Here is a 24139-nt window from a genome sequence, read left to right on the forward strand (position 1 = left end):
TATCTGATATGAAAAGGGAGTTTTTGTTAATATGTAAAAATAGCACTGTGCTGCTTCCGTATTTTAATTTGAGTGCACTTAAGATTGCTGTTGTTCTAGGTCTTTGCACCTAATTGTCTTCCGTGTTCTGATTTTTTTTTTCTCCACTCCACAGCTCGGGTGTCACAGCAATAGCGTTTCTGGCTGAGGCTCGCTGAATAAAGATGCACATGGACTTGGAGAGACAAAGCAGCACTCAAATCAGATGACTCAAAAGAGGAGAAAGAAAAGCCACCCTCTAATCTCAGGTCCACAGTTTGAAGTATCTGGACGATGTGAGTCATCAGATTACAAAGGCCAAAGGCGATTTTAAGACATGGAGGTGCTTCTGTTTTATATCTGGAATCTATTGGTAAATGAACCTTGATGTCAACATGGAGTCAAAACTACCATAAACATATCCACTAACCTGACTTCTGTCAGCATGCCAACACAGTATAGATGATTCCCCCTTTAAAGAGACACGAGTGGGAACTAACACAGTTTAATGATGTAGCAGCTACAGGTGACGTGCATGGTGCCTATGATTCAAGACGGTTCAACTACAGTAAGTATGGAAGTGCAGACAACATCTTTGTACTGGATATATGTTAACAGCACAGAACAACTGAACACTTCATATGAGTACAATACTACGGATTTGACTGAAAACTCAGACAAATACCAATCTTACATTATTGGTCTCTTCCTGTCCTGCCTATACACCATCCTCCTCTTTCCAATTGGATTTATTGGTAACATCTTAATCCTGGTAGTGAACCTGAACCACAGAGAGAAGATGACCATTCCCGACCTGTACTTTGTTAACCTGGCTGTGGCTGACCTCATCCTGGTGGCCGATTCCCTCATTGAGGTCTTCAATCTGAATGAGAAGTATTACGACTACGCTGTCCTTTGCACCTTCATGTCTCTTTTCCTGCAGGTCAACATGTACAGCAGCATCTTTTTTCTCACATGGATGAGCTTTGACCGGTACATTGCGTTGGCAAGCTCAATGAGCAGCAGCCCACTGAGGACTATGCAGCATGCCAAGCTCAGCTGTGGCCTCATCTGGATGGCTTCTATCCTGGCCACTCTCCTTCCCTTCACCATTGTGCAGACCCAGCACAGGGGTGAGGTGCACTTCTGCTTTGCCAACGTCTTTGAGATTCAGTGGCTGGAGGTAACCATTGGCTTTTTGGTGCCCTTTTCCATCATTGGTCTATGCTACTCCCTGATTGGGCGCATCCTCATGAGGTCCCAAAAGCACCGTGGATTGTGGCCGCGGCGGCAGAAAGCCCTGCGCATGATCGTGGTGGTGGTTCTGGTGTTCTTCATCTGCTGGTTGCCAGAGAACGTCTTCATCAGCATCCAGCTGCTGCAGGGCACAGCTGACCCATCGCAGAGGACTGCTACCACCCTGTGGCATGACTACCCACTCACAGGCCACATTGTTAACCTGGCAGCTTTCTCCAACAGCTGCCTCAACCCCATTATCTACAGCTTTTTAGGAGAAACCTTCAGGGACAAGCTGCGTCTCTTCATTAAGCAGAAAGCCAGCTGGTCAGTAGTGAACCGCTTCTGCCACAATCACCTCGATTTACGCCTCCCTGTCAGGAGCGAAGTGTCAGAGGTGTGACAGCTAAGAAAAGGGACAACTGTTGAGAACGAGCCCAAAAATTGTTCTATTCTTAATATCAAAGTGATATGTCACCTAGTGTGAAATATTACCTCAGCTTTCTTCAGCTGTTTAGCTTCACATCATAGCTGTGCCAGTGTCTCAGTTAACCTGCTCACTTTCTGAACAAAAATACTAAAGCACCAAGAATGTACACTCAAAGGTTGGAAGTAACTTAGTATGTGTATTAGTAGATTACAAATTCACATACAGTACAGTACTTAAACGTTATTTTCACCTGACGTTGGATTGTTTTCCTCATGTGTATTTGGTGTTATTTCTTCACAGAGTTACTTGGGTGGCAATGCAAGCAACAAATGCAAATGCGATGTCAGCATATAAAGTTGAGATACAGCAAATGGGCAAAGGAAACTGATAAATAGATGAGTCTCAGAAGAGCTTGTGTGTGAGATAGATAATAATGGGGGAAAAATCCTTGTGTCTATAAAACAAATCTTAAAGATTATGTTCAGACTAAAATAATGTGTAAAATGAAATTAAGCTATCTGTTTCAGATTGGAACAGGAAGGGTCATGTCAGGTACAATCTACATTACATGTACATATCAAGCAGTTAAGCAACATCAGAAAATGAAACAACAGTTAAGGACATCACAGTTAGGCAATAAAATAGAGGACACTACAGGGAGCATTGACTTGCCTTTTACTGTCCCTGTCTAAATATTACTGTACCCCTTGCTTTGTGCTTCTCAGCTAACCTGTTTTATTTTCTTCTGTTGAAAGTCAGCCTTATGTACAGCTAAAACAATCATTGGACAATGCAAACAAATGTTCACAAATTTGTTTTATTTTTTAGAAATGAATAAATTGATACACTTTTTCCAGGAATATGAATATGTTTCTGATTCAAATCAACGAATGTGTTTCATAGATTTCAAAGAGCAAACAGCCTTTAAAAACCCAATTTTGTTCATGTCTTCAAATGGAATGAATAAAGGGTTACTTAGTTACACCCTTTATTTTTTGCCTTATACTGAATGTATTTCACATTCAACCCACTGCCGGGGTAGGTCAAAACATAAGATACATCTTTTATGGGATTGATTTTCTAAATCTGGTGGTAGAGCTCAGTATTTATATCATAGCAAATGTAGGATTCAGTGAGTGTTCAGTTCAAAGATGGCTTCGATTATTACCCTATCTGTCAGTTCCTGTTATCGTGACGTTAAAGCAAAGAGGCAGGTGTTGTTTTGCCAGGAGAGGATGAGACTGGGTAAACACATCATTCTGTGTCTACCACAAAACGCATCTTCAATCTTTTATACGCACCCGTCTTTAACATACATTACACTGATGAATGATAATGACCAACACTTGGAAAAGTAATGGGCTTTTGTAACAAACAAATTTTCTATCAAAACATACTTCATCTACAGACTTGTCACTTGACTTGTGGATCCTCTTGAACTACATTATCACGTACTACCTGATACAATGTTTGTCAGAACAGACAAACATTGACAACAGGTTAATGTAAAACAGATTACCAGGCTACACAGGTGCAGCTTAGAAATTTTGAATTGTATCCCACTAAAGGCTTGATAGCAGAGGTACCATGATAACCTGTCATAATGTATTATGGCCTCTTTGTTTGTTGATCTGCCAGAGCAAACATTGTTTTCTGTCATCTACATAATATGAAACATAACATAGATTGCGGACTATTCTCTCTGTTATTTGAATGTTTGCAAAAACAAACAATGCATGTGCAACAGCTTCAAAACATTATGTGGAAGAGGCAGATGGCTATATAATATTGCACTGGCAATAAGCATAGAGGAAATGCTTTCATACAGAAAATGAAGATTGCACAAGAGTATATCAAATGCGTGTATTGCCAGCCTGTAGTGCGCCTGAGCTGTGTTTGTACATCAGGCAGCCAGAGATAATGGCGTGACTGGGAAAAACAGGAGTCCAAACCACAAACTGTTATTCCAGCTGTAACAGTCCCAGTAGCCTGGGAAAGCAGCGTTGAGGATTGTTTGAACAATTGTTTATTAGAGGTCTGCAAAAATGCAAAACTTGTTGTGCTAACATGAAACTACAGATTCAATTGTATGAAATTTCCTCTACATGATTCTTTGTTTTGTATTTCAACTGTGCAGATAAATATTCAGCATGTTTTATTATTCACAGTTTTGTTTGTGAAAAAACAAAACAAAGACAGGTTGAGTGTGACGCTCATACTGTAGATTTGTGTATTGTATGCGGCTGTAAACAGCACATGAACTGGCTCTGTCAAAAGCCACAGAGGGCACCAAGACAGGAAGACAGGCAAGTAATAATGCAATGAATGCTGTCAAGTTCATTGATATAAACAAGCAACACTGAGACACCAGAGCCAAGACCCTCCAAGTACAACCCTGAGGGAGAGGCAAAGGATCATCTTTACATCACACATACAAGCACACACATAGAAGACGCTGTGAGAAGGGGTTGACAGCGGACTGTGTGTACAGCTGAGACTACTGAGTAAGGTTAAAGGTTTGTGGTGGCTGACGTCACAGAAAGGAAAAAGGGTGTGACTTTTCCCCTTGCTTTCAGTCATCATACTTCCTCTGAATGATGCTGGATTACACAGCAAAAATCCATCTGATAATAGACTATAAACAACTGCTTGAGGCTATTCTTCTACAATAATGGGATGCTCATTCCAAACCAAATGGGGTTCACACAGCCAAATGATGTAACTGATCTAATCTAGAGATAAATTCTGGAGCATGTTTACTGCCAAAAGTGCAGTTGTCCAAAAGTTGTTGGCAAAATGATGGGTTTATTAGGCGCAAAATATGTTAGGATGTTCAGTTTCTGTCCAAAGGTCTTGATTCAACAATAATACGATTATTTTCTGAATCTCTAGGTAGTACTGGTTTTGTATTGTATTGCTTAATATGATTACACATTTCTAATATTTTGTCCCTCGTGCATTAACGAGGATGGGCGGCACACTAGAAATATCTCTCCATTTACAGTCCAAGTTAAATCAACACCTCTCTGACACAGTTTCAACCAAAAACAAACACAATAGCTTAAAGAAATTAAAATGTATTGCAGTGTGACTGTATTGGATTGCATTAGATTGTACAAATGCACTGAATTAATTGGCACTTAAATATACATTACCTCTCAGCTTCTCATTATCAGGTTAAAATGTCCATGTCATCATCATAAATGAGAGTTGATGCTGTCTGTTTGTAGCTATAGAGAACACAATTTAAAACATGAAATTTACATCAATATGCACTCCACTTGAACTGCTTGAAATATGCAGAAAGCCAAGCAAGCAAACTAAGGATGAGCACCCTCACAATATTTTCATACAGAAGAAAGGTAGTGGACAACTGTAAATTGAGCGAGGGTGGGGCATGTCAAAGTAATTACAACTGGGTAGTCCAGGCCTTATGCATAATTACAATGCAGTGCACTCTGTGGACCTCAGTAGCTGAATAATGGATTAGACGTATAATTGCATTTGTAAATTAAAATCCCTTAAAGGAAAAAAAAGTTTAATAGGACAGCTTTCCAGATACAGAAGGAGAGAAAAGGGACTGGAGGTTCACATATGGCAGTAATGATGAGGCAGACCCTATCAAATTTCTTATTGAAAATATTTAATATACTAAGGCAACACAACCTTCCACCAAAACATTTTATCACAATAAACATACAGAGAAGCCAGAGTCAGTGCTTTATAGTTTCTGTAAAATATAGAATATCTGTAAAATCAGTAACATTTAGTTTGTATGTTTTTATGTTATCTTTTTATGTAATTTAGCCTAAACTGTGGGCTGGCAGGTGAAGTAAGCAGTATAGACTGGATGGCAACATGACACCTCAAGAGCCTCATATAGAGAGAACAAGGCTTTCTACAATCCGCCCACTATACACACCTTCACCTTCATTAGGGCTGTGGATTTCATTTGTGAGGTGATTAATCTGAATGCAACGTAATGACCCCCAACAAATTATTCAGTATAAGTGAAAGTTAACTTTTGAAAGTTTTTAAAATTCCAAAAGGAAAGCTTTGACCTAACACAGCTAATAATAACAGCAGTGCATGAACACACAGAGACAGATGCTAGGTTTACAAGGCCGATTCTATAAAATCAATATTCTTGAACAGGAATGATTGAGGCCAATAATGATAATAATAATGATACAATATAATTTTAGTATATTTAGTATATTATTTTGGTGTCCTGCAAAATAAAATGTAATGATATTGAGGTGTCCATGATGGAAGTTTGACCCAAGTATTGCTAAAATCCTGGCTACCATGCTGCAGAGCAGACCTTTGCCTGGCAGGATAAATTCATTTAAATAAGTGTAGCCTTTGAAGCTTTGATATAAGGGGCAGACTTTCCGCACTGTTATGAATGTAATTGATTAATGTAATTAATCACAGTTACTGAGAAAAAATGTGTAATTATATTACAGTTAGGCTACTTATGAAGATGTGGATGATTACAAAGGGGGTTACATCTGAAGTCAGACATTTATCAGACATTTAACCACTTAACGCACGCTGTTCCGTCTACGGGACGGGACGGATGTTAGGAAGTTCTTCTGAATGTTTTAAACACCAACCCTTAAACATATATATTCATGCCGTACATCGTTGGAAAGCTTAGATTGTCCTGATTCATTCAAGACCACTCACGACTTATATGGTTGCTCACAGCCGTAATAGTATTAGCGATTAGCTCGGCTAGCCGCTGAGCTAAGTAAGAAAAGCTATAATGCCTACATACCTTCAAAGTCTTCCCTTTATCCACAACGTTTATCTTATGACTCAGGACTTTCTGTACAGCTCGCCAAGTATCCATTCTTGTGAAATATGAAATCCGTTTCCATAAAACCGGAATACTTTCCTCAATATGTCCATGTATTTAGTCCAACACGTAACGTAATAAATAAATAACAAACCATATACGGTCCGTTTACGTCATTTCCTGACCTGCGCGTCCATCTCAGAGTACACGTGACTAGATGTTTACGGCCGTGAGCCTCTCCTGCTTCTGACGACACCACACACAAGCCAATCGGTGTTTAGGTTTAGGCAGTACATGTCTCCAAAGCCAATGAGGACATGTGACCGACAACAATGACGACATGGCTTTGATTGACTGCTGTTCTAGCCTATGGAAATATTCGGTGAAATGAAGTTGATAACCTTTTAGCCAATAGTCAGAGGTTTCCAACGGTGTATGACACCAAAGTCCTTCTAAGGCTTTTCTTATTATAATGTCTCTGATGACACTAAGCTATTAAGTTTGGCTGTCCATAAACAAACTCCAAGCGTAACCGGCGTGTGCCCTGTGCGTAAAAGAGTTGAACCATATATCATTACGCACTCTGCATTTTGGTACACGGTTGGTTCTTCTTCGACTTGACATATGACTTATAGCAAAATAAACAGATAGATAGATAGATAGATAGATAGATATGGCCAAACAAAAAAATATGGTTATATGTAATAATAATAATAATAATAATAATAATAATAATATTATTATTAATAATAATAATATTAATAATAATAATAATATGGCGTCGTCAGCTTTCATTAGAGACCAAGATTTTGATTGTAGGCAAAGGGGATGTGAAGTTATAGGTGTTTGATTGTGGTTATACAGCTTTGGTAACCAAGTGTCCATTTGGAGTCTCCAAAAAGGACCTGAGGAAAACGCATGGACATACCTGTTGAAAAATAATTCAGAAAAATTCATCTTTTGGTCTTTTGACTCCAAATTTGGACTGCATGAAGCCAAGACATGTGGCTGTGGCCTCATTGTATCTATATCCTGCTGAGAGGTCCCTGAATGTCTGTACACATGTCATTGTAAAGGCAAACCTATGGGCGAGTAAACAACCCCATCATTGTAACCTCTGCCACTCTTTGTCAGTAAGTCACAGAATCACACTTTTACAAGAATCCTGAGAGTGTTTCCTTTCCAATGATACCAGACACATCTCTGAGTCTCAAACTATGTGGGATCTGTGCTGCTCACAACTTGGGCATGTCGTTTAGGCTAACAGCATAAAAAACAGGGGCGTGTGTTAAGTGGTTAAGAATTTGCTCAGGAGGAGGGCTTTTATTTAAAGTGTTACTGAATACATAGATTGTTGTGTTTAATTCTTTGAAATCAATATTTTTTAAAATATTTTGTAAACAAATCATGACATTATTTGGAGGCCACATGGGCTTAAATTGTGTCACGGTACTAATTAAGCCTTTGTCAGACTTTTGACTTTTTTCCACAACAGCAATATAAAAACAGCAATCTGTTCAGTAACATGTTAAATATTTCAAAAATGAGGAAAAAACCCTCTGCCTGAGCAAAATCTTAAAGGTTTGACTTCAGATCGCTTTGTAATCATCAACATTTTCATAAGTAACTGTAATTTAATTACACCCTTTCTCTCAACAACTGTAACAGATTCCAGTTACATTTATTTTGTGGTTAAATTACGTAACAAGTCACTCCCCAACACTGGTAATCAGTAATCTGTAACCTATTACATTTCCAAAGTAACCTTCCTAACCCTGGTGCCACTGACAATAAAATCAGTGAATTGAAGCAGAAGGTGCATCAGGGGAAGTGAAACAAACCAGAGGACATAAACAATCAGAGGTATGTCACGTGGTTGCAGCGCCCCCTGCGTCAGTCTTTGCAGCAGCGTGCAGGCGGACGTGCAACAGATCCCAAGCGCATGCGCAGTTCATTGTTTTGACTGAAAATGCCGTCGGTTTCGAAAACGGCGGCCAATGCGTCTCCTCAAACCGAGAAACCTACCCACTATACGTGAGTACAAGCTGCTGCGAATAAAACAACAATAAATCGTCCGCTGCTGAAAAGGTTTATTCTGCACGTGCACCTTATGCGCGCGTGCATTTCTCGCATACCTCAACTCTTGTGTGTGTGTGTGTGTATGTGTGTGTGTGTGTGTGCGCGCGTTGAAAACATGGTGCTTTTCCTGGCTTTGTGACTACCTAACGCAACATAGCAAACAACGGCTGTACGCTAACGACAGCCAGGAAACACGGACATGTTAAACCTTGTTAATTCACACGGCCATTGTTACCGGATCCGTTTTACAACAGTTTGACAGAGTTGGGGAATTGTTTCGACTAATCTGTTGAATATTAAACCGTGAACTTGGCCAGCTAAATGATTAGCCAGGAACTCGCTCGCTAACCAGTCTGCTTGTAAATAGCTCGGCCTTATTTTGAGTTCCCCTCTTGCCACGCACATTTATAGACGTACGCTCAAAGACGTACAACTGGCGCTACGTCGAAAAACATACGCACGTTTCTCTGTGAATATCGAGCTAACGTTAGTGACCCAAAATATAATAAAGGCTACACCTTTTTAGCAGCACAATACCTCTCCCGTCTGTCAACTTTCGCCCTTTTCTCCCTTTTACTCATATGTTTTTTTGGATTATTATGATAAAAAACACGCTTTTTGATTCTTCCTCGTTGTTTCAGATACTTGAAGGAGTTCAGGACTGAGCAGTGCCCGCTGTTCCTCCAGCACAAGTGTACGCAGCACAGACCCTTTACGTGCTTTCACTGGCATTTTCTTAACCAGCGGAGAAGGCGACCCATAAGAAGAAGAGACGGGACCTTTAACTACAGCCCGGACGTCTATTGCACGAAATACGACGAGACAACAGGCATTTGTCCGGATGGAGATGAGTAAGTGTCAGTCTCAAGTCATTGTGGCATGATGCTGCTGCAGACATTACGGATTATATCCTGCAATGTTTTTTTTCTTCTTTCTAACTATATGAATAGAAACCATTGCTACTAAAAATATTGAGTGCACTTTTGCAGGTCATTTCATTAGTGGTGGATAAGTGCTTCTGTTCCCACAGCTGCCCTTAATAGTTATGAGCAGTGATGCGAATAATGATACATGTATAAGTAGACTTTCATTGCTTAATATACTCACTTTTACAGTAACTGAAACAAAGTTAACTGAGCAAAACTGCAGCATTTTACCATTGATGATGCTGTCCTTACCGTGTAAATCCCAGATCATATTGCACATTTATATATTGCAGATTTATTTACACAAAGATTATTTGCTGTAGTATTTTATTTTATTTTATTTATCACTTTCAGCCTTGACACCGCTACTTTTTTCTGCACTTTACTGCTGTGTCAATTTGAATTTCAATAGGGATCAATAAAGATACCTCTTATCTTATCTTATTATTTATGAAGGAGCAGCTGGTATGTGAGGCAAGGCAAGTTTATTTGTATAGCACATTTCAACAATAAGGCAATTAAAAGTGCTTTATGTAAAACATAAAAGACATCAAGACAGAGAGTAAAAGCAACGTAAGGTAAGATATAAAAATACAAAATAGTGTTAAATCGGAATGAGACAGATAAAACAAGAACAACATTTAAGATATTAATCAAAAGCCTCAAATTTGATTTAATAAATGCAGCAGCAAAGCCTTGATTTAACAGAATTGAGAGTCCCAGCAAACCTGCAGTTTTCCGTGAGTTTGTTCCAGATATGGAGCTTAAGAAGTGAACGCTGCTTCTCCATGTTTAGTTTTGACTCTGGAGACAGAAAACAGACCTGTCTCAGACCACCTGAGAGGTCTGGATGGTTCAGAACGTAGCAGCATATCAAAATGTATTTTGGCCCTTAATAATAAAATAATAATGATAAATAATTATATATTATTATATATAATATATAATAATAAATATTCAGTATCTTGAAATCAATTTTCTGACAGACAGGAGGCCAGTGTAAAGATCTGAAAACAGGAAATGTTCAGTAGTAATGTGAGCTCAGAGCATGTGTTTCTGTTGTTGGTGCATTTTAGTGAAATGTTGACATTTTTTCAGTCTGTGGTAATATTACCAGCTCTCTGTGGCTACAGTTACTCATTCATACACACACAAAGTTGATGTACAATAATGCGTTAAGTGTTGCGATTACGCAATCTCTCTGTTTAATATGTCAATGTCCACATCAGCTTGTCTAAGCCTGAACAGAGATTATGAATTTCCAGTTTGATTATCAAAGCCATGTGTACATTTCCAACCATTGAAAAGATTGCACTTTAGATAAGATGGAAAACTGGGTGTATTCTTGACATATGGTTAAGCGTGAAAGATGAAAAATGAGATTGTCATTTTGCAAGACGTTGGTTTACTTTGGAATAATAGGATTTGATTGATAGCTGCGTCTTAAGCAGTCTTTCTCATGTAGTTCCCCTATTTGAAATTGATGATGTTGCAGCAGATGTTAGCAGCGTGAGTGCAAGGATCACATCTTGCGTCATTCCCTGTTTTGTTGCATGCATTAATAATTAGAGTCTGTGCCAGATTTAACATTTCTAATTGAGCTCACCCTCTGGATGGAGTTAATGCATCTCTTTGTCTTTGAGGCTATTTGACCAGTCAGCCATGTTTGCCCTCCGGCGTTATATTATGGTGCTACTATAATTTTCAGCTTATTACAAAATGTTATTTAATGCACAAACATTTTTTCCCCTATCTTCATATTTTCACAAATGTCTTTTTTATCTTCTTTACCATAAGGCACCAATTTGTTTGTGTATTGCTTGTGTGTGACCACTAGTCTACATTGTTTTGCACATATCATCTGTCCTCTTTCACAACAGAGGAAAAACAGACGCTTCTTTTTTCTTAACGGCTTGTGGTTTTAGAAAAGTGGGGCATTTACTACATGTGTATTGACTGCTGAATGTTGTGGTTGCACAGAAACACAGACAACTGTGTTTCTTTTTAGCCTCCTCTCTCTCTGTATGATGGAGGAAAAAGAAAATGGTGCATCATTTTAATTGAGCCCTACATAGAAATAAAAAATGAGATGAAATTATTGAACTAATGGATAATGAACGACTGCAGTCTTTACAGTTCCTCCTCTGCCAATGGCAGCTATTTTTGTATGACCTTATGTGTTGCTATAGCAACTGTTGCTACTCAAGGAAGGAAAATTTGGTTTAGAGGCTTATTGCCTATACATTTCTCGAGTAATTGCTGATTTGTCAGGCCCGCATTCAAAGTAGAATCTTATTCATGATTAAAATGTGCTTAACTACAATAATTAACATCCTTATAATGCAATTTTTACATCTTGTGGGCTCATACTGAAATTTTTAAATTATTTTTTTGAATGTCAGTCCAGTGTTTGCCTGTTTCATGCTTGTAATCATCAGATCATATTAAACATGCTGCCTGCACAAACATTATATATTTGTGGACTATGATAATATCTTGAGCTGAAAAAAAGGTTTATTCAATTTAAACACAAACTTCTGCTACATATTATGTTCATTATGGTCATGTTGATGTCATCCTAAATCAGTTTTCTTCCCATAAACAGTTCAATCTTTCAGTGCTGTGTTCTTCCTTCATCAGCTGTCCTTATTTACACCGGACAACGGGTGACACAGAGCGCAAGTACCATCTACGCTATTACAAGACTGGCACTTGTATCCATGAGACAGATGCCCGAGGGCATTGTGTGAAGAATGGCCTCCACTGTGCTTTTGCTCATGGGCCACATGATCTCCGACCTCCAGTCTATGATATCAGGTGACACACAAAGCAAATACTGGCCTCTCTTTCTCTGCCAAACTTTTCACTCACAAGCCTCACAATAGAGCACACAAATTAGCCAATTTATACATAATCTAAACAAAATCCTGTTTGTGGTCGAGGTTTAATGGATTGATAGACTTACAGTTTGTCAGGGGTTTCACTCAATGCATTTCTAAAAAGATAAACTTCTTTTATTGAGCTCTGTGCTGCTGAAAAGCTCTGAGCGAGGTTATCTGATAGAAGCCAGACTGTTGAAGTGTTTCCTGAAAATGTTGTGTGTAGTAAAGATTCAGGAATTAGGCTGATAAACCTCTGTAATCACTACATTGGCTGATTTTCATTGAAGAGTTAGTTTTTCTCTGTGTTTTAAGAATATTTCAAGATTGACTTTGTTTGAATATGATGATAGTGTTACACCTGCCTTTAGCCAATATTAAGATGTAGTATGTGTCCAATGAGCCAGTGTAAGTTTTTCTACTGGTATATTTAGCCTTTTAAGATTTGGAGTAAATGGCTAATATGATAAAAAGGGATAATAACATACATTTTATGTGCACAGGGAGATCCAAGCACAAGAGGCCCTCCAAAACGGACAGTTGGGGTCTGGGGAAGGTATTCCTGATCTACAACCTGGTGTATTAGCAAGTCAGGCCATGATTGAGAAAACTCTGACAGAGGACCCACGGTGGCAAGGTAACCCTCCCCCTCTTTAAAAAAAAAAAAAAAAAAAAATTATTATTACAATATGTAATAATATATGCTAGATGAAATTAAAAATTACATGAATACTTAGTACCTTTTTTAAATTTTTTTATTGCAGATACCAACTTTGTTTTAGCCAACTATAAAACAGACCAGTGTACTAAGCCTCCAAGACTTTGCAGACAGGGTTACGCTTGTCCCCACTACCACAACAGTAGAGACCGAAGACGAAATCCACGAAAGTTCAAGTATAGGTGAGTAATAATTCAAATTAATACATAAAAAATAACTAAATTATTAAACACAGCACATTGAGTGTAACATGTCATAGGTGTAGATGGCTCTTGGGGATTTGAGCCAAAGTCTTATATATGCAGAGGCCTCAGGGTCCTTTACTGAAGGAGATGTAATTGCCCACTTAGCATAATATTTCTCCACCTGGGTGATAAGTCCAAAAGAGAGGCCCTCCCTAAGTCTCTTTAATGATTCATACTGCAGATTTTAATTAATCAAAATAGCTATTCCCCTATTACGGCTAAATCCACACGCTATAGACACATGCACCCAGTCCACCCAGTATGCAGTTTTCTTGTTTATTGGTTTATTAACTTTAATTTATTTATTTTGATAGGCAATTGTAAACTCTCTACATTTAGGCATATATAATATAAACCTTTATTATTATGTGTTTTCATATTGTGCATGTACACTAACATAATCTGAGAGAAACAAACAAATACATTAAACAAATAAACAACCTCCATGAGCCCCACCACTATGGCAGTATATGTAAAGGTTCTGATTATATGTATAACATTATATCATATTGTATAACACTGCAGGTCAACTCCCTGCCCTAATGTGAAACATGGGGACGAGTGGGGCGAGCCTTCCAAATGCGAAAGTGGAGACAGTTGCCAGTATTGTCACTCTCGCACTGAACAGCAGTTTCACCCAGAGGTAAGTGAATTTTCTTTTCCCTAAATATACCAAGGTGTATCGGTCACAAGCTTCTTCTTCACTGTAAAATATTTAGCAGCACACACACAGTATGTTTTATGAGATTTTAAGGTCCCAGCAGAGATTCATAAAAGCCTTAAATTGGCCACTTAAATTGAAAAGCATGTCACCAGAGGAGATTAGTGAACTAATCACTATCCATATTCATTAGTTGACTCCATTCAAACCTTCAAACTACTGTGTGTAAGACCAAATTATCAGCACAGACAAATTTATACAAAAAATGTAACAATGTTCTAATTTCATGTTTTTAGTATTGAATCACAGTGTAGTCTCCTAAAACAACAGACTTATTGTGTACAGTACTTATTATTCATTGCCATTTTTTCTTGTGCTTTATTATTATTACTTATTCTCTACTATTACTGTTTTTGATGTAAATATTGCACATATTGTAAGTATATAATACTCAGTGTCTTGTTATGCAGACCTGCAATTCTGCCTTTTAGTTTAGGCTATTGTCATGTATTTGTTATTTTGTCATGTTTTTGTCATTTGTTCTTTACTATAGTTGACTATGTTGTTGCATAATTTATTTATTATTAATTAATAAAGTATCAATAAAGTATATCTAGTTCTGTGTACCTATCAGTCTAAAACACTGTATTTATGAGGTTTTCCATTGTTAATGTTTCACATTCATTTTTTTCAGATGTGTTAACTTTCTCTTGTCATGTGTGATTCTTTTTTCTATCCTTTAGATCTACAAATCCACCAAATGCAATGATATGCGGCAGACTGGTTACTGTCCCAGAGGACCGTTTTGTGCGTTTGCACATGTAGAAAGTAAGTACAACACTTAATATTGTGTTACTATTCTATTTCTTGTATTGAGTGATACAATCTAATATATTTTTCTATTTACTACTCAGCCAGCCCCATTGTGTTGTTTATTACATTATACATTGATAACCCTCATCATATTATTGGACTTTTTTTTTCTATGTAACCTCACTGAATACACACTATCTGCAATTAAATATTTTTAAAAATAATTTCAGGAATTCCCTCTACAGAAGAGACCATGAGCTCATTGCTAACAGCGATACAGTCAAGTTCACAGTCCCAGCTGAGCTCCCAGCAGTATTCAGAGTGTCCAGTCAATGAGTGGAACAGTGGAGGCAACTCCACCATCAGTGCAACCAGTAGCAACGGCCAAGTAGGAAGTGTACGTTTACTCTGTTGTCATGTTAATTCTTTAATGGGAAATATAATATCTGAATCAACTTGGCACTCAAGAGTAGGCAAATAAATCTCTTAAAATTGTATGTAAATGTTGCTGATATTGTAACCAACTAAAAATCAATTCAGCTGATGCAAACAAGCTATTTATATGTGGGCATTTTTTTTTGCCATGCTCTAATTTTTCTATTTTTAAATTCATTAATTTGTCATGATTTCAATTTTCCTTTTTATGGTTTTAAATTTCATTCCTACATTGTTTTCCAAGAACATACAATACATACAAAAAATGTGTTAATTGTTGCATACGCAGTCTAATCTCAATCACAGATGCTCTTGACTAGCACTCATCATCTTCATACTCATACTCAGAATAATGTTTTTATTTTATTATTTTCATTGGATCATCATTTTATTAAGATCATGTGCACTTCTCTTTCTCAGGTTTCATGTTCTAATAGCTCAACTGTAACGCCAAGCTCAGGAAGCGACAGTTTGTTATCCCCAGTGGGATCCATCAGCAGGCCCAAATCCTTAACTAATAGTAGTTTATGTTCAGAGTCCACCACATCCAGTGTCTCATCTCTGACGTCTAACTATCCTAAAGCTCCGGGCTTTGAACGTGAGGATCAGGTACACAGACTGCTCTCTTCAGTTTTAGGAAGAATACAACACATAAAAATATCTTAGGGCTTTGTCACTTTGTCATATCATTCGATTCACTGTTTTATTTGTCATGCATTATTTGCCATGTCTTTTTTTTTTTCATTTTTTATTTGTCACATTTGAATCATTTTCTTATAGACTGCATTTCTTTTAAGTGATTTCATGTATTGTGTCCTCAGTGCTTATAAAAACACATTCCTATAGGGTAACCATAAATAATGCCCTTTTTAGCTTGTTTGCATTGATAACACTGCAAAACACATCAGAGCTTCATAATCTGAATTGGTGTGATGGTTGTGGTGGTGAGATATTTCTTACAGATATTACTTACAGTCAGACTCCCTAAAAATACTTTCACACTGCACACATGAACAAGGAATATTTGTCTCTGAAGACTTAAGAATTTCCCCTCAGGTTAATTTTACCTGCTGTGTGATGTTGTATTACACAAGAACACCGCCCACTCTCTGTCAAAAGTATCTTGTCAGTTTTGTTCAGGATGTACTGTGATCATAGGCAGTGTGTTTAAATCATTCATAAGAAGCTCTCTATGTTGAGTCAAGACACATGAACAGTTTACACAGCTCTGTTGCTTCAGCACACACTTACCACATTAATTATGACCATAACAAAACTCACTGAATTTATTTAAGGAAGTTTCAGTGCAGGATTAGATGTCACCAAAGTTAGCTCTATCAAGGGAAGTGAATAAAGATTGAGGCATAAAGTTTGTGCTTATGTAGGCTTTTTAGTTTTTGTCTGTGAACACATCTTAGAAATAGCTTTAATTGACAGTTTTCAGATCTGTTATTAAATGTGCTGCTTCTGTGTTATTCATTTTTAGATCAAGAATAAGGGACACATGGATCAAAAATTAATGGACCAAGAAAAACAGGTTTGTGTTTAGGTTGGGTACTTTGTTGCAATAGTGATAAGGGTGATGATACATATATGACATGATTATTTATTTGTAAATGGATATTATTATTATTAGTTTATCTGCTGCTTATCAAAACTTAAATTAACAGTATTAGAAATAAAAACTCTTTCTCTGCTTCACTTTCAGACACAAAATACTGTATTCTCTGCGGTGAACCCTTTGGCATCAAGCTTTACCTCCAGTATAACATCAAGCTTGGCCTCCAGTATTGGCTCAGATAGTTCTTCACCCACCACCTTATCAACAATGAATGCAAAAGCCACTCCTTTCTATCCAGGGAGCAACACAGTGGAGTCTGTCATAGGTACGTCTGTGTAAAACGTGATTCAAGACCGCAACAGCTTCTTGTTTTCTTGTCAGATCTCAGTCAGATATATGTTGTTTTTTTTCTCCTTCAGGATCCGCTCTGGACCTCAACTTCAGTGACATTAATGTTGCATCTCTGGAGAAGGAGTTAGAGGATCAAGACAACAATGTGGGATTGGCAAGTAAGTTTACAGTAAAACCTAGTTTTTACTGCACTGTACTGTTAGTGGTTTGACTGTTTGATCACAGATGGTTTCAACACTATTTATTGTGTCCCCGTAGGTCAAAGGGTGCTGGGTGGATCCGCTCCAGTTAACATTCCTGGCTCCCTGGCAAGATCTTCTTCTTTGAATTCTTCATCATCGCTCTCCACCTCTCCGCTAAGCTCCCTCTCTCAGTCCCTGTCCCAGTCTCTGCTGTCTGGGACGGTATCGCAGCAAAATCAACCTTCCAGCATGTTAACCAAGCAAGAGCACGGCCTTCTGGGAACACCCACCTCCTCTTCCCAGAACTCGTTGGGTAAACTGATAACATCTTATATTTTCCTCCCAAGTGAGCCGGAAAGCATTTGAAGCCGTTTTTAGATTTTAATCTTTAGTATGCCAACAAAAAAACTCTTTAAAAAAGTTCTTCTAGACTTATTATACTACTGCTACTAAGTCATGTTCACATTTAAGAATAGAGGACTTCATTCAAATTAATTTTTCAGTTCAAACTAAGAAGTTTGCTTTTTTAAGAAACTGTCCTATAATCTGACCAGCATATGACACACCCTACCCGCAGACCCCCTGTTATTATGTATAAGGAAAAAGTCCTCCAAAAAAACTATTTTACAGCGAGAACGTGGAAAGCTTGCAATAGATGTCAGGTGTGCACAAAATGCAAAATTACAAAATGGAAAATCATACAGACAATATTGTCGATGGACTGGACATATATAAAAATGTGATGATGTGGTGAACATTATTTATATTGTGATAAAGGAGTTTTAAAAATTGTTTAATAATCCAATGTCTCTAAATGAATCTCCACTTCTACATAGATCCAGGACTACTAATTAACTTGTGTGTTTGTTCTTGTGATTTTTAACACCTCATTTGTTCAGGCTTGAATGGAGGAGCTAGCAGCATTTGGGACTTTGTGAGTGGCAGCTTTTCACCGAGTCCATCTCCAGTTTTCAGCAGCCTAACCTCCACAAACAGCAGCGCTGATCTGGCTCGCCTTTTCAGAGAACTCGATGAGGCCAAGAGGAAGATTAAACAATGGGAGGAGGCCTGGCATCAGGTCAAACAAGTGGGTGTTAATGAACTTTTTTTTGTGTCTGTGTCACAAATTGCAAGTATTTTTTTAAACAGAAGAACTCTTTTCCAGGCGTGTGAAGCTTGCCAGAAAGACGCTCACGAAGCTAAGGAACAAGCAAAAACGGCCGAAGCAGAGCGGCAGCTGGCAGAACAGAAATGGGAAGAAACGGAGCGCAAGCTCAAAGAGCTCCAAGGGGACTTTGATGTGCTTTGTCGCACCCCTGGAACACCTCTTCTACGTAGCTATGGAGAGCTGGACCAGCTCCCCTTGTCAAAGCTTCACTCCATCCAGAGTCAGCTGCGTAATGACCTAGACCTTATAGACGGGGTAAGAAAGACTAGATCACACAAAGCATTTCATTTGTAGCATCCTCATAGTTTAAAAAAAGAAAAGAAAAGGTTTATCAGGCTATCATTCAGATCCATTTGTCATCACGCATGCTTATTTAAAAAATCTGCATGAAGTGTATTTTCCTAAGTTGCAGCTGATATTCATTCTTTTCTTCCCCAACAGGTAATATATCAGCTTCAGTCAAAGAAATGTATAGTTTGCCAAAAGCATGATCGTTGCATTGTTCTGCAGCCTTGCCAACATTATGTACTATGTGAGACCTGTGCACCTAGTAAAACAGAATGTCCCTACTGTAGAACAAAAATATTGAAGTGGTGATGTACAAATACTCAAGGTACTATTTAAAGAATTAGCCCTTTGAAAAACTACTAATAGATATTACATTTTCTAAATAGCAATGTCTGTTTCATACAGTGATTGAATTAATTTAGATTAAAATGATGTTTGACTGATGAAACGCATAGTATTATGAATTAGATTGTGTACAGGGGATTCAATCGTTGTAGTTTTTGCTCATTTTATGTGCACGTTACCGCGGGTCAACCAGTTAGCTTTCTGTATAAAAAGCCATGCACTCAAAATTAGAATATTAAATTATCTTGCAATACCCTTGTGACCCTCATACTACGACGAGTTTCTCAAATATTTAATCATGATTCAAACACTCAAAAGAATGTACATGTTTAAATATCTAAATACTGTTTTTGCACCCAGTTAAAAATGCATTTGGCTAAACACATAATTTAGTCGTGCTTTCCAGCAAAAAAAAAAAAAAAATGCAAATATGCATTGCTCACCTGACACGTGTCTCTTAGGTTAAAATTGCAAAGAAGACAATAATCCCAGTGAAAAAGCTGGATACACAAAGGCATTGTCTGTGCGTTTGAATTGCTGCCCAATTTATTTGCTCTTAATGGATTAAAATTAGTGTGGATAAATGCATGTGTGATCTCCTGAGGTAACATCTTCTTTACTCAATGCACTTAAAGTCGCCCCAGAGCAAATCTGAGGACATTTCAGGCCACACATTTCAGACATTACTATGGAGATGTGTGTAAAGTCATTAAAAGGTTTTAGTACATCTGTTACATGAAAGATTGTTATATTTGAATTTTATAACTGGGAATGGATACGTGCTACTTTTAAAAATCCTAAAGTCATATGTCTGTCATTTACTGGAAGTCTTAAAATAATGTTTTCAGCGGAAAAAGTTTGATATTTATATATATATATATATATATATATATGATGATAATATTAAAGGTATTGTATCCCTCTAATGTTCATAGGAGAATATTGAAATACAAGTTTGTCCCTTGTGAATCTAAACAGTCCCACACATCAATAGAGAAATGCAAAGCCATTGTTGATATTTCACCACAGTAGCTCAAGTCATAGACATTCCAGGTTGGGACATCAAAGACGAGGAAGTCACTGTATACACTTTTGAAACATAAAACCAGGAAATGGTGACTTCACTCTCACACTAGTCTGGTGATGTTAAACATAAAATGGGCAAAACTCAGAGCTAATTTTTCTTTAGTTAAAGAGGAATACGACTAAATCAAATAATTCACTTTAGTGGCATTAAATCAAGAAACCTGATATCTAAGCACATAATCCAGAAATCATATTTTTTGTGTTGGCTTTATTAATCATCTTAACAGTGTGGAATACCAGAAAAAAATGTATGCTTAGTCCATTCACAAAATATGGAGCTTCCAAAACTGAACTGGTGAAAGGGATCCACTTTATTGTACCAGAAAGCGATGCAATGTGTGGTTGCTCCATGCTCTGTGGAATGAGCACGCACTTTTCTTTCAAAACTACGGGGTGTGAATGAATGAATCTGAATATGTAGATTTGTAAAGTGTTTCACATCCAATAAGCTCTTAGTGCTGAATCATGTATCTGTGCATCAGCAGATTAACAAATGAAATGAAAAGGCGCAAATGTCAAACTGTTGCTGTGTTCCTCTTTAAGTAAAGCCACATTTTGTTAAACCCCAAATTTTCATAATCTCATGATTTAATTTTTATTAAACCAACCAGTCAAGCATCATTATTTTGACCAACTTTCTGAAGAAGATTGATTTCTTATTAAAAGCACTTTGTTGACCTGGGACTATTAAAGGGTATATAGATTTTTGCTTTAAGCTGCTTTGTAGGTATTCTTTTGTGTCTTTTTTTAGATTTATACTTTTTTTTTTCTATATAAGCTAATGTCTGAAGCTTTTGTGTGTACTGTGAAACATAAATTGAATATTTCATGTTTCCTATTGTTAAATCATGGCATGGTTCTACATATTAAGATTTAATAGTAAAAGTGCTTAATAGTTCCTACTTTCATAGTTAGATTTATAAAATTTCAATCAAATAAGTGCAAATTTAAAATGCATTTTAGGCATAACCAGCAGCTGTAATATCAGTAAGGCACATGCTACATGTTTAAGGCTGTTATTCAATCAGTTAGTTTTTTTTTGTAGAGATTTATATAGCCTAGTCATTAGAGAAGCATGTATTGTATTTGCTAAAAGCCTGAAATGGTGTTTTTTTTTTTTTTTTTTGTAGGAATCTAGCCTCTTGACCTTGTCTAGAACATATCGGCCTCTAACTCTAAAGTGCCTTGACTTAGTGGAAAAAGTTATGTGTAGAATTGTCAGAGCAAACACAAGTAGTTGACGCTTGTGCACAGGTTTCTGCAAAAATGTGTCTTGTTTAATTTTGCGGAGAAGATGACATTCTGTATGACTATATATGTGTATATATAAATATATGCCAGTGTATTTGGCCCAGTCCCATTAAGTATTTCTCCAGAAGATAATTGATAACAAACATTGTCAGTGCCTGTGTCCTGACTTCAACTTTAGAAATTAACCCTCCCCTCTCCCCGTCCTTCCTTGGTCGTGGTGCTCTTTTGGTGCAGCTTCAGTTCAGTCTTTAAAATTAGGTTTTTCAATTCAACGTTTGGGAGTGTGAAAACATACGAAAGCAAAACAAATTTGTATTTTAGTGTATGAAAATGCTTTTTAAAGAGTTCAGTAATATTAATTTGTTTTATTGTAATAATTCTGCAGTGAATGAAGAATTATGTAGTTAACTTGTAAGTTGTACTTGCATAGGATTCGTGCTTAGGTTCCTCTAATTGAAATGACCTTCTACTGTGTTAAAGAATCTTTTTATTCTCGCTTTAAATTCAATAGAAAATCATGTATCGCCAGGTACACTTTTTGCTACTTATAAATATGGGAAAATGCATTGTTTACATTCACATAAATGACAATTAAGCAACTCAGAGGAAAAATATCAAGAAAGGTTATGGTATTTTCATGATTATATTACAGCATAAAAGGCAGGCTAAAACACATCTGGTATTGCATGTTATGCGATATATTAACCAGCTACAAAAATAGAAAAAAAAAAGTTCGCACTGTGTCACACTGCCAGAATATTTGTATTGACTTATTTTTAGTGTAGTAAAGGCTTAATAACTTCTGCAAGCTTTGCTGCTATTGGAAAAGGTATTAATGTAGTTTCTTGTAATACATTTAGATGTTTGAATGTTGTTATGCATCCACAGCTCAGATTTCAGAAACTAGGAAATAATCTGTCTTCTGCATCTAACTTGACTAAACCTTATTTGATTTAATTATTCATTTGTAAATCCATTTGAGTCTAATTTTCAGTACTTTTGTAAATCCCCTAGAATGATGTCACAGAGATTTACTACTGTAGATTGTCCATTTTTAAAAGATGATTGAAGGTAAATGTATTTTTATTGCATTATTATCCTCCATATACTGAATAGCAGTATACGGTGCAGCTAATTTCACAGGGTCCTTTGGTCTAGTTTGTTTTGCCTGTGAAGCCAACAAAAGTACTGATGTCTAGTGTGAAATTCTAAAAATGAACCAAAGTGGTGTTCTAGTAGCTGTCTAAATATGTATTTTAAATGGAAAGTGTACCCTTGAACTGAATTAAAATAATTGCTAAGATACTGGGCAGATCAGCCTGTAGTTGTGAACAGGGCTGGGTCTTGCACCATGGTCATCTAGATGAAACTGAGACAAAGTCCAGCATTGTGAGTGATGGGAATTCTGTTTTCGGGATGGATTTTTGCTGTAATATTTCATTCAGTAGGACATTTATCTTAATGAGTAAATGACAGGACTATGCCAATGGCTTTTGCTTACAACATTAATGGACTTGAGCCCATTTTTTGCAGTTTTACCAAAGACCTGTACTGTCGTTATTTCTTTTGTATTACATTTCATCATTCTCTTTTTTTTTTCAGTAAAAAACCTAAATTGATTTTTTTTTTCTCAATGAATCACCTAGTACCTTAAATAGATAATATTCATTAATAGCAATTAATGCTATTTCTTTCCATGTAAAGTTGGCTATAGTGAGTTGATACACAAATGAACAAAAATGCATGGGTCGGATCCTGAAAAAATGTGTATTTGTACATTTGATTTCGTGTTAAGTATACATTGGCGTTTATGGCAGATTTGTGCAATACTGGCTAGCACATGCTGACCTTAAGCAAGGATTCTGTGTCAGTTTAAATGTTGTCTGCAGTGAAGGAATGTCAAAGATGAATGACATTTGTGCTTCTGAAGTGGCCATATACAGTTGTATGCAGGAGTTTGGCCACCTTTTGACAAATAATATTGTGGTGATTGTTTCATTGAAAATATGTAAACAGCCTCTCTAGGATTTGGGACATGAGACACAATATTTATGGCAAGCATTAATGCATAGATACTTCTTATGTCAAATATGGGTCGAAAATAAAACATTGTGGCACTTGAAAAAGTTTGGACACCCTAGGATTTCTAAAGTCTAAGATCTTAATCAGCTCATTAGGCCTGAGTTATGTCAACAGTTGTCATAAAGAAATATCAGCAGGTGACAGTTTTTAAGCTTTACAAATACTTCTGCGAACAATCAGCAACCATGGGTTCATGTAAGCAGCTGTGGAAGTTAGAGACGCCTATATTGTAAGGGAAGGATACAAGGAGATAAAGCGCTGTTAGGTTGTGGTGTCTACTGTGTGAAATGTAATTTAAGAGACAGCAGTTTAGGGGAACTGTGGAGGTCAAAATGACATCTTGAACAGCAAGATAACTCTGAGCCATTCATATGCTGGTCAAAAAGGCAAATAGAAAAAAACAAAACAATTTGACTGGAAAAAAGCCTGCAGGAAGATTTAGTAGACTTAGGAGTGATGGTGCACCTTCCCACTGTGCAGCAATGCTTGCACAAACATGACTTTCATGGAAGATTGAGTAGAAGAATACCTAACCTGCATCCTCATCGTAAAATTCAATGTTGGAAGTGCTTTAGACGCTT

The 24139-nt window shown here is 37.1% G+C and overlaps 2 protein-coding genes across 5 annotated transcripts; both read left to right on the forward strand.

The window, feature by feature from the left end:
• Positions 1–562: 562 nt before the first annotated feature.
• Positions 563–1657, forward strand: gper1 (G protein-coupled estrogen receptor 1). The gene has a single exon (XM_053339256.1). The coding sequence runs from the start codon at positions 563–565 to the stop codon at positions 1655–1657; it is 1095 nt and encodes a 364-aa protein (XP_053195231.1).
• Positions 1658–8410: 6753 nt separating this feature from the next.
• On the forward strand, positions 8411–19982 carry unkl (unk like zinc finger). Of its 4 annotated transcripts, none has more exons than XM_053339252.1 (16): positions 8411–8522; positions 9209–9418; positions 12134–12310; positions 12876–13009; positions 13137–13272; positions 13861–13978; positions 14740–14824; positions 15040–15206; positions 15665–15853; positions 16731–16781; positions 16953–17130; positions 17225–17314; positions 17415–17651; positions 18238–18425; positions 18504–18761; positions 18948–19982. In XM_053339252.1, exons 1-16 carry the CDS (start codon positions 8458–8460, stop codon positions 19101–19103), a joined length of 2439 nt encoding a protein of 812 aa, XP_053195227.1. In that variant the 5' UTR covers positions 8411–8457; the 3' UTR covers positions 19104–19982. The 4 variants fall into 4 exon arrangements, with proteins under 4 accessions (XP_053195227.1, XP_053195228.1, XP_053195229.1 ...); XM_053339253.1 differs by having other exon boundaries at positions 15040–15197; XM_053339254.1 differs by lacking the exon at positions 15665–15853.
• Positions 19983–24139: the final 4157 nt, after the last annotated feature.

The sequence above is a fragment of the Scomber japonicus genome, chromosome 18 (genome assembly GCF_027409825.1).
Source record: "Scomber japonicus isolate fScoJap1 chromosome 18, fScoJap1.pri, whole genome shotgun sequence".
NCBI lineage: Eukaryota > Metazoa > Chordata > Actinopteri > Scombriformes > Scombridae > Scomber > Scomber japonicus.

Coding starts and splice junctions, on each gene's coding strand:
- gper1 (XM_053339256.1), top strand. CDS start 563: ATGATTCAAGACGGTTCAACTACAGTAAGTATGGAAGTGCAGACAACA.
- unkl (XM_053339252.1), top strand. CDS start 8,458: ATGCCGTCGGTTTCGAAAACGGCGGCCAATGCGTCTCCTCAAACCGAG. Junction 14,825..15,039: donor TGCGTTTGCACATGTAGAAA/GTAAGTACAACA, acceptor AAATAATTTCAG/GAATTCCCTCTACAGAAGAG. Junction 18,426..18,503: donor CCTGGCATCAGGTCAAACAA/GTGGGTGTTAAT, acceptor ACTCTTTTCCAG/GCGTGTGAAGCTTGCCAGAA.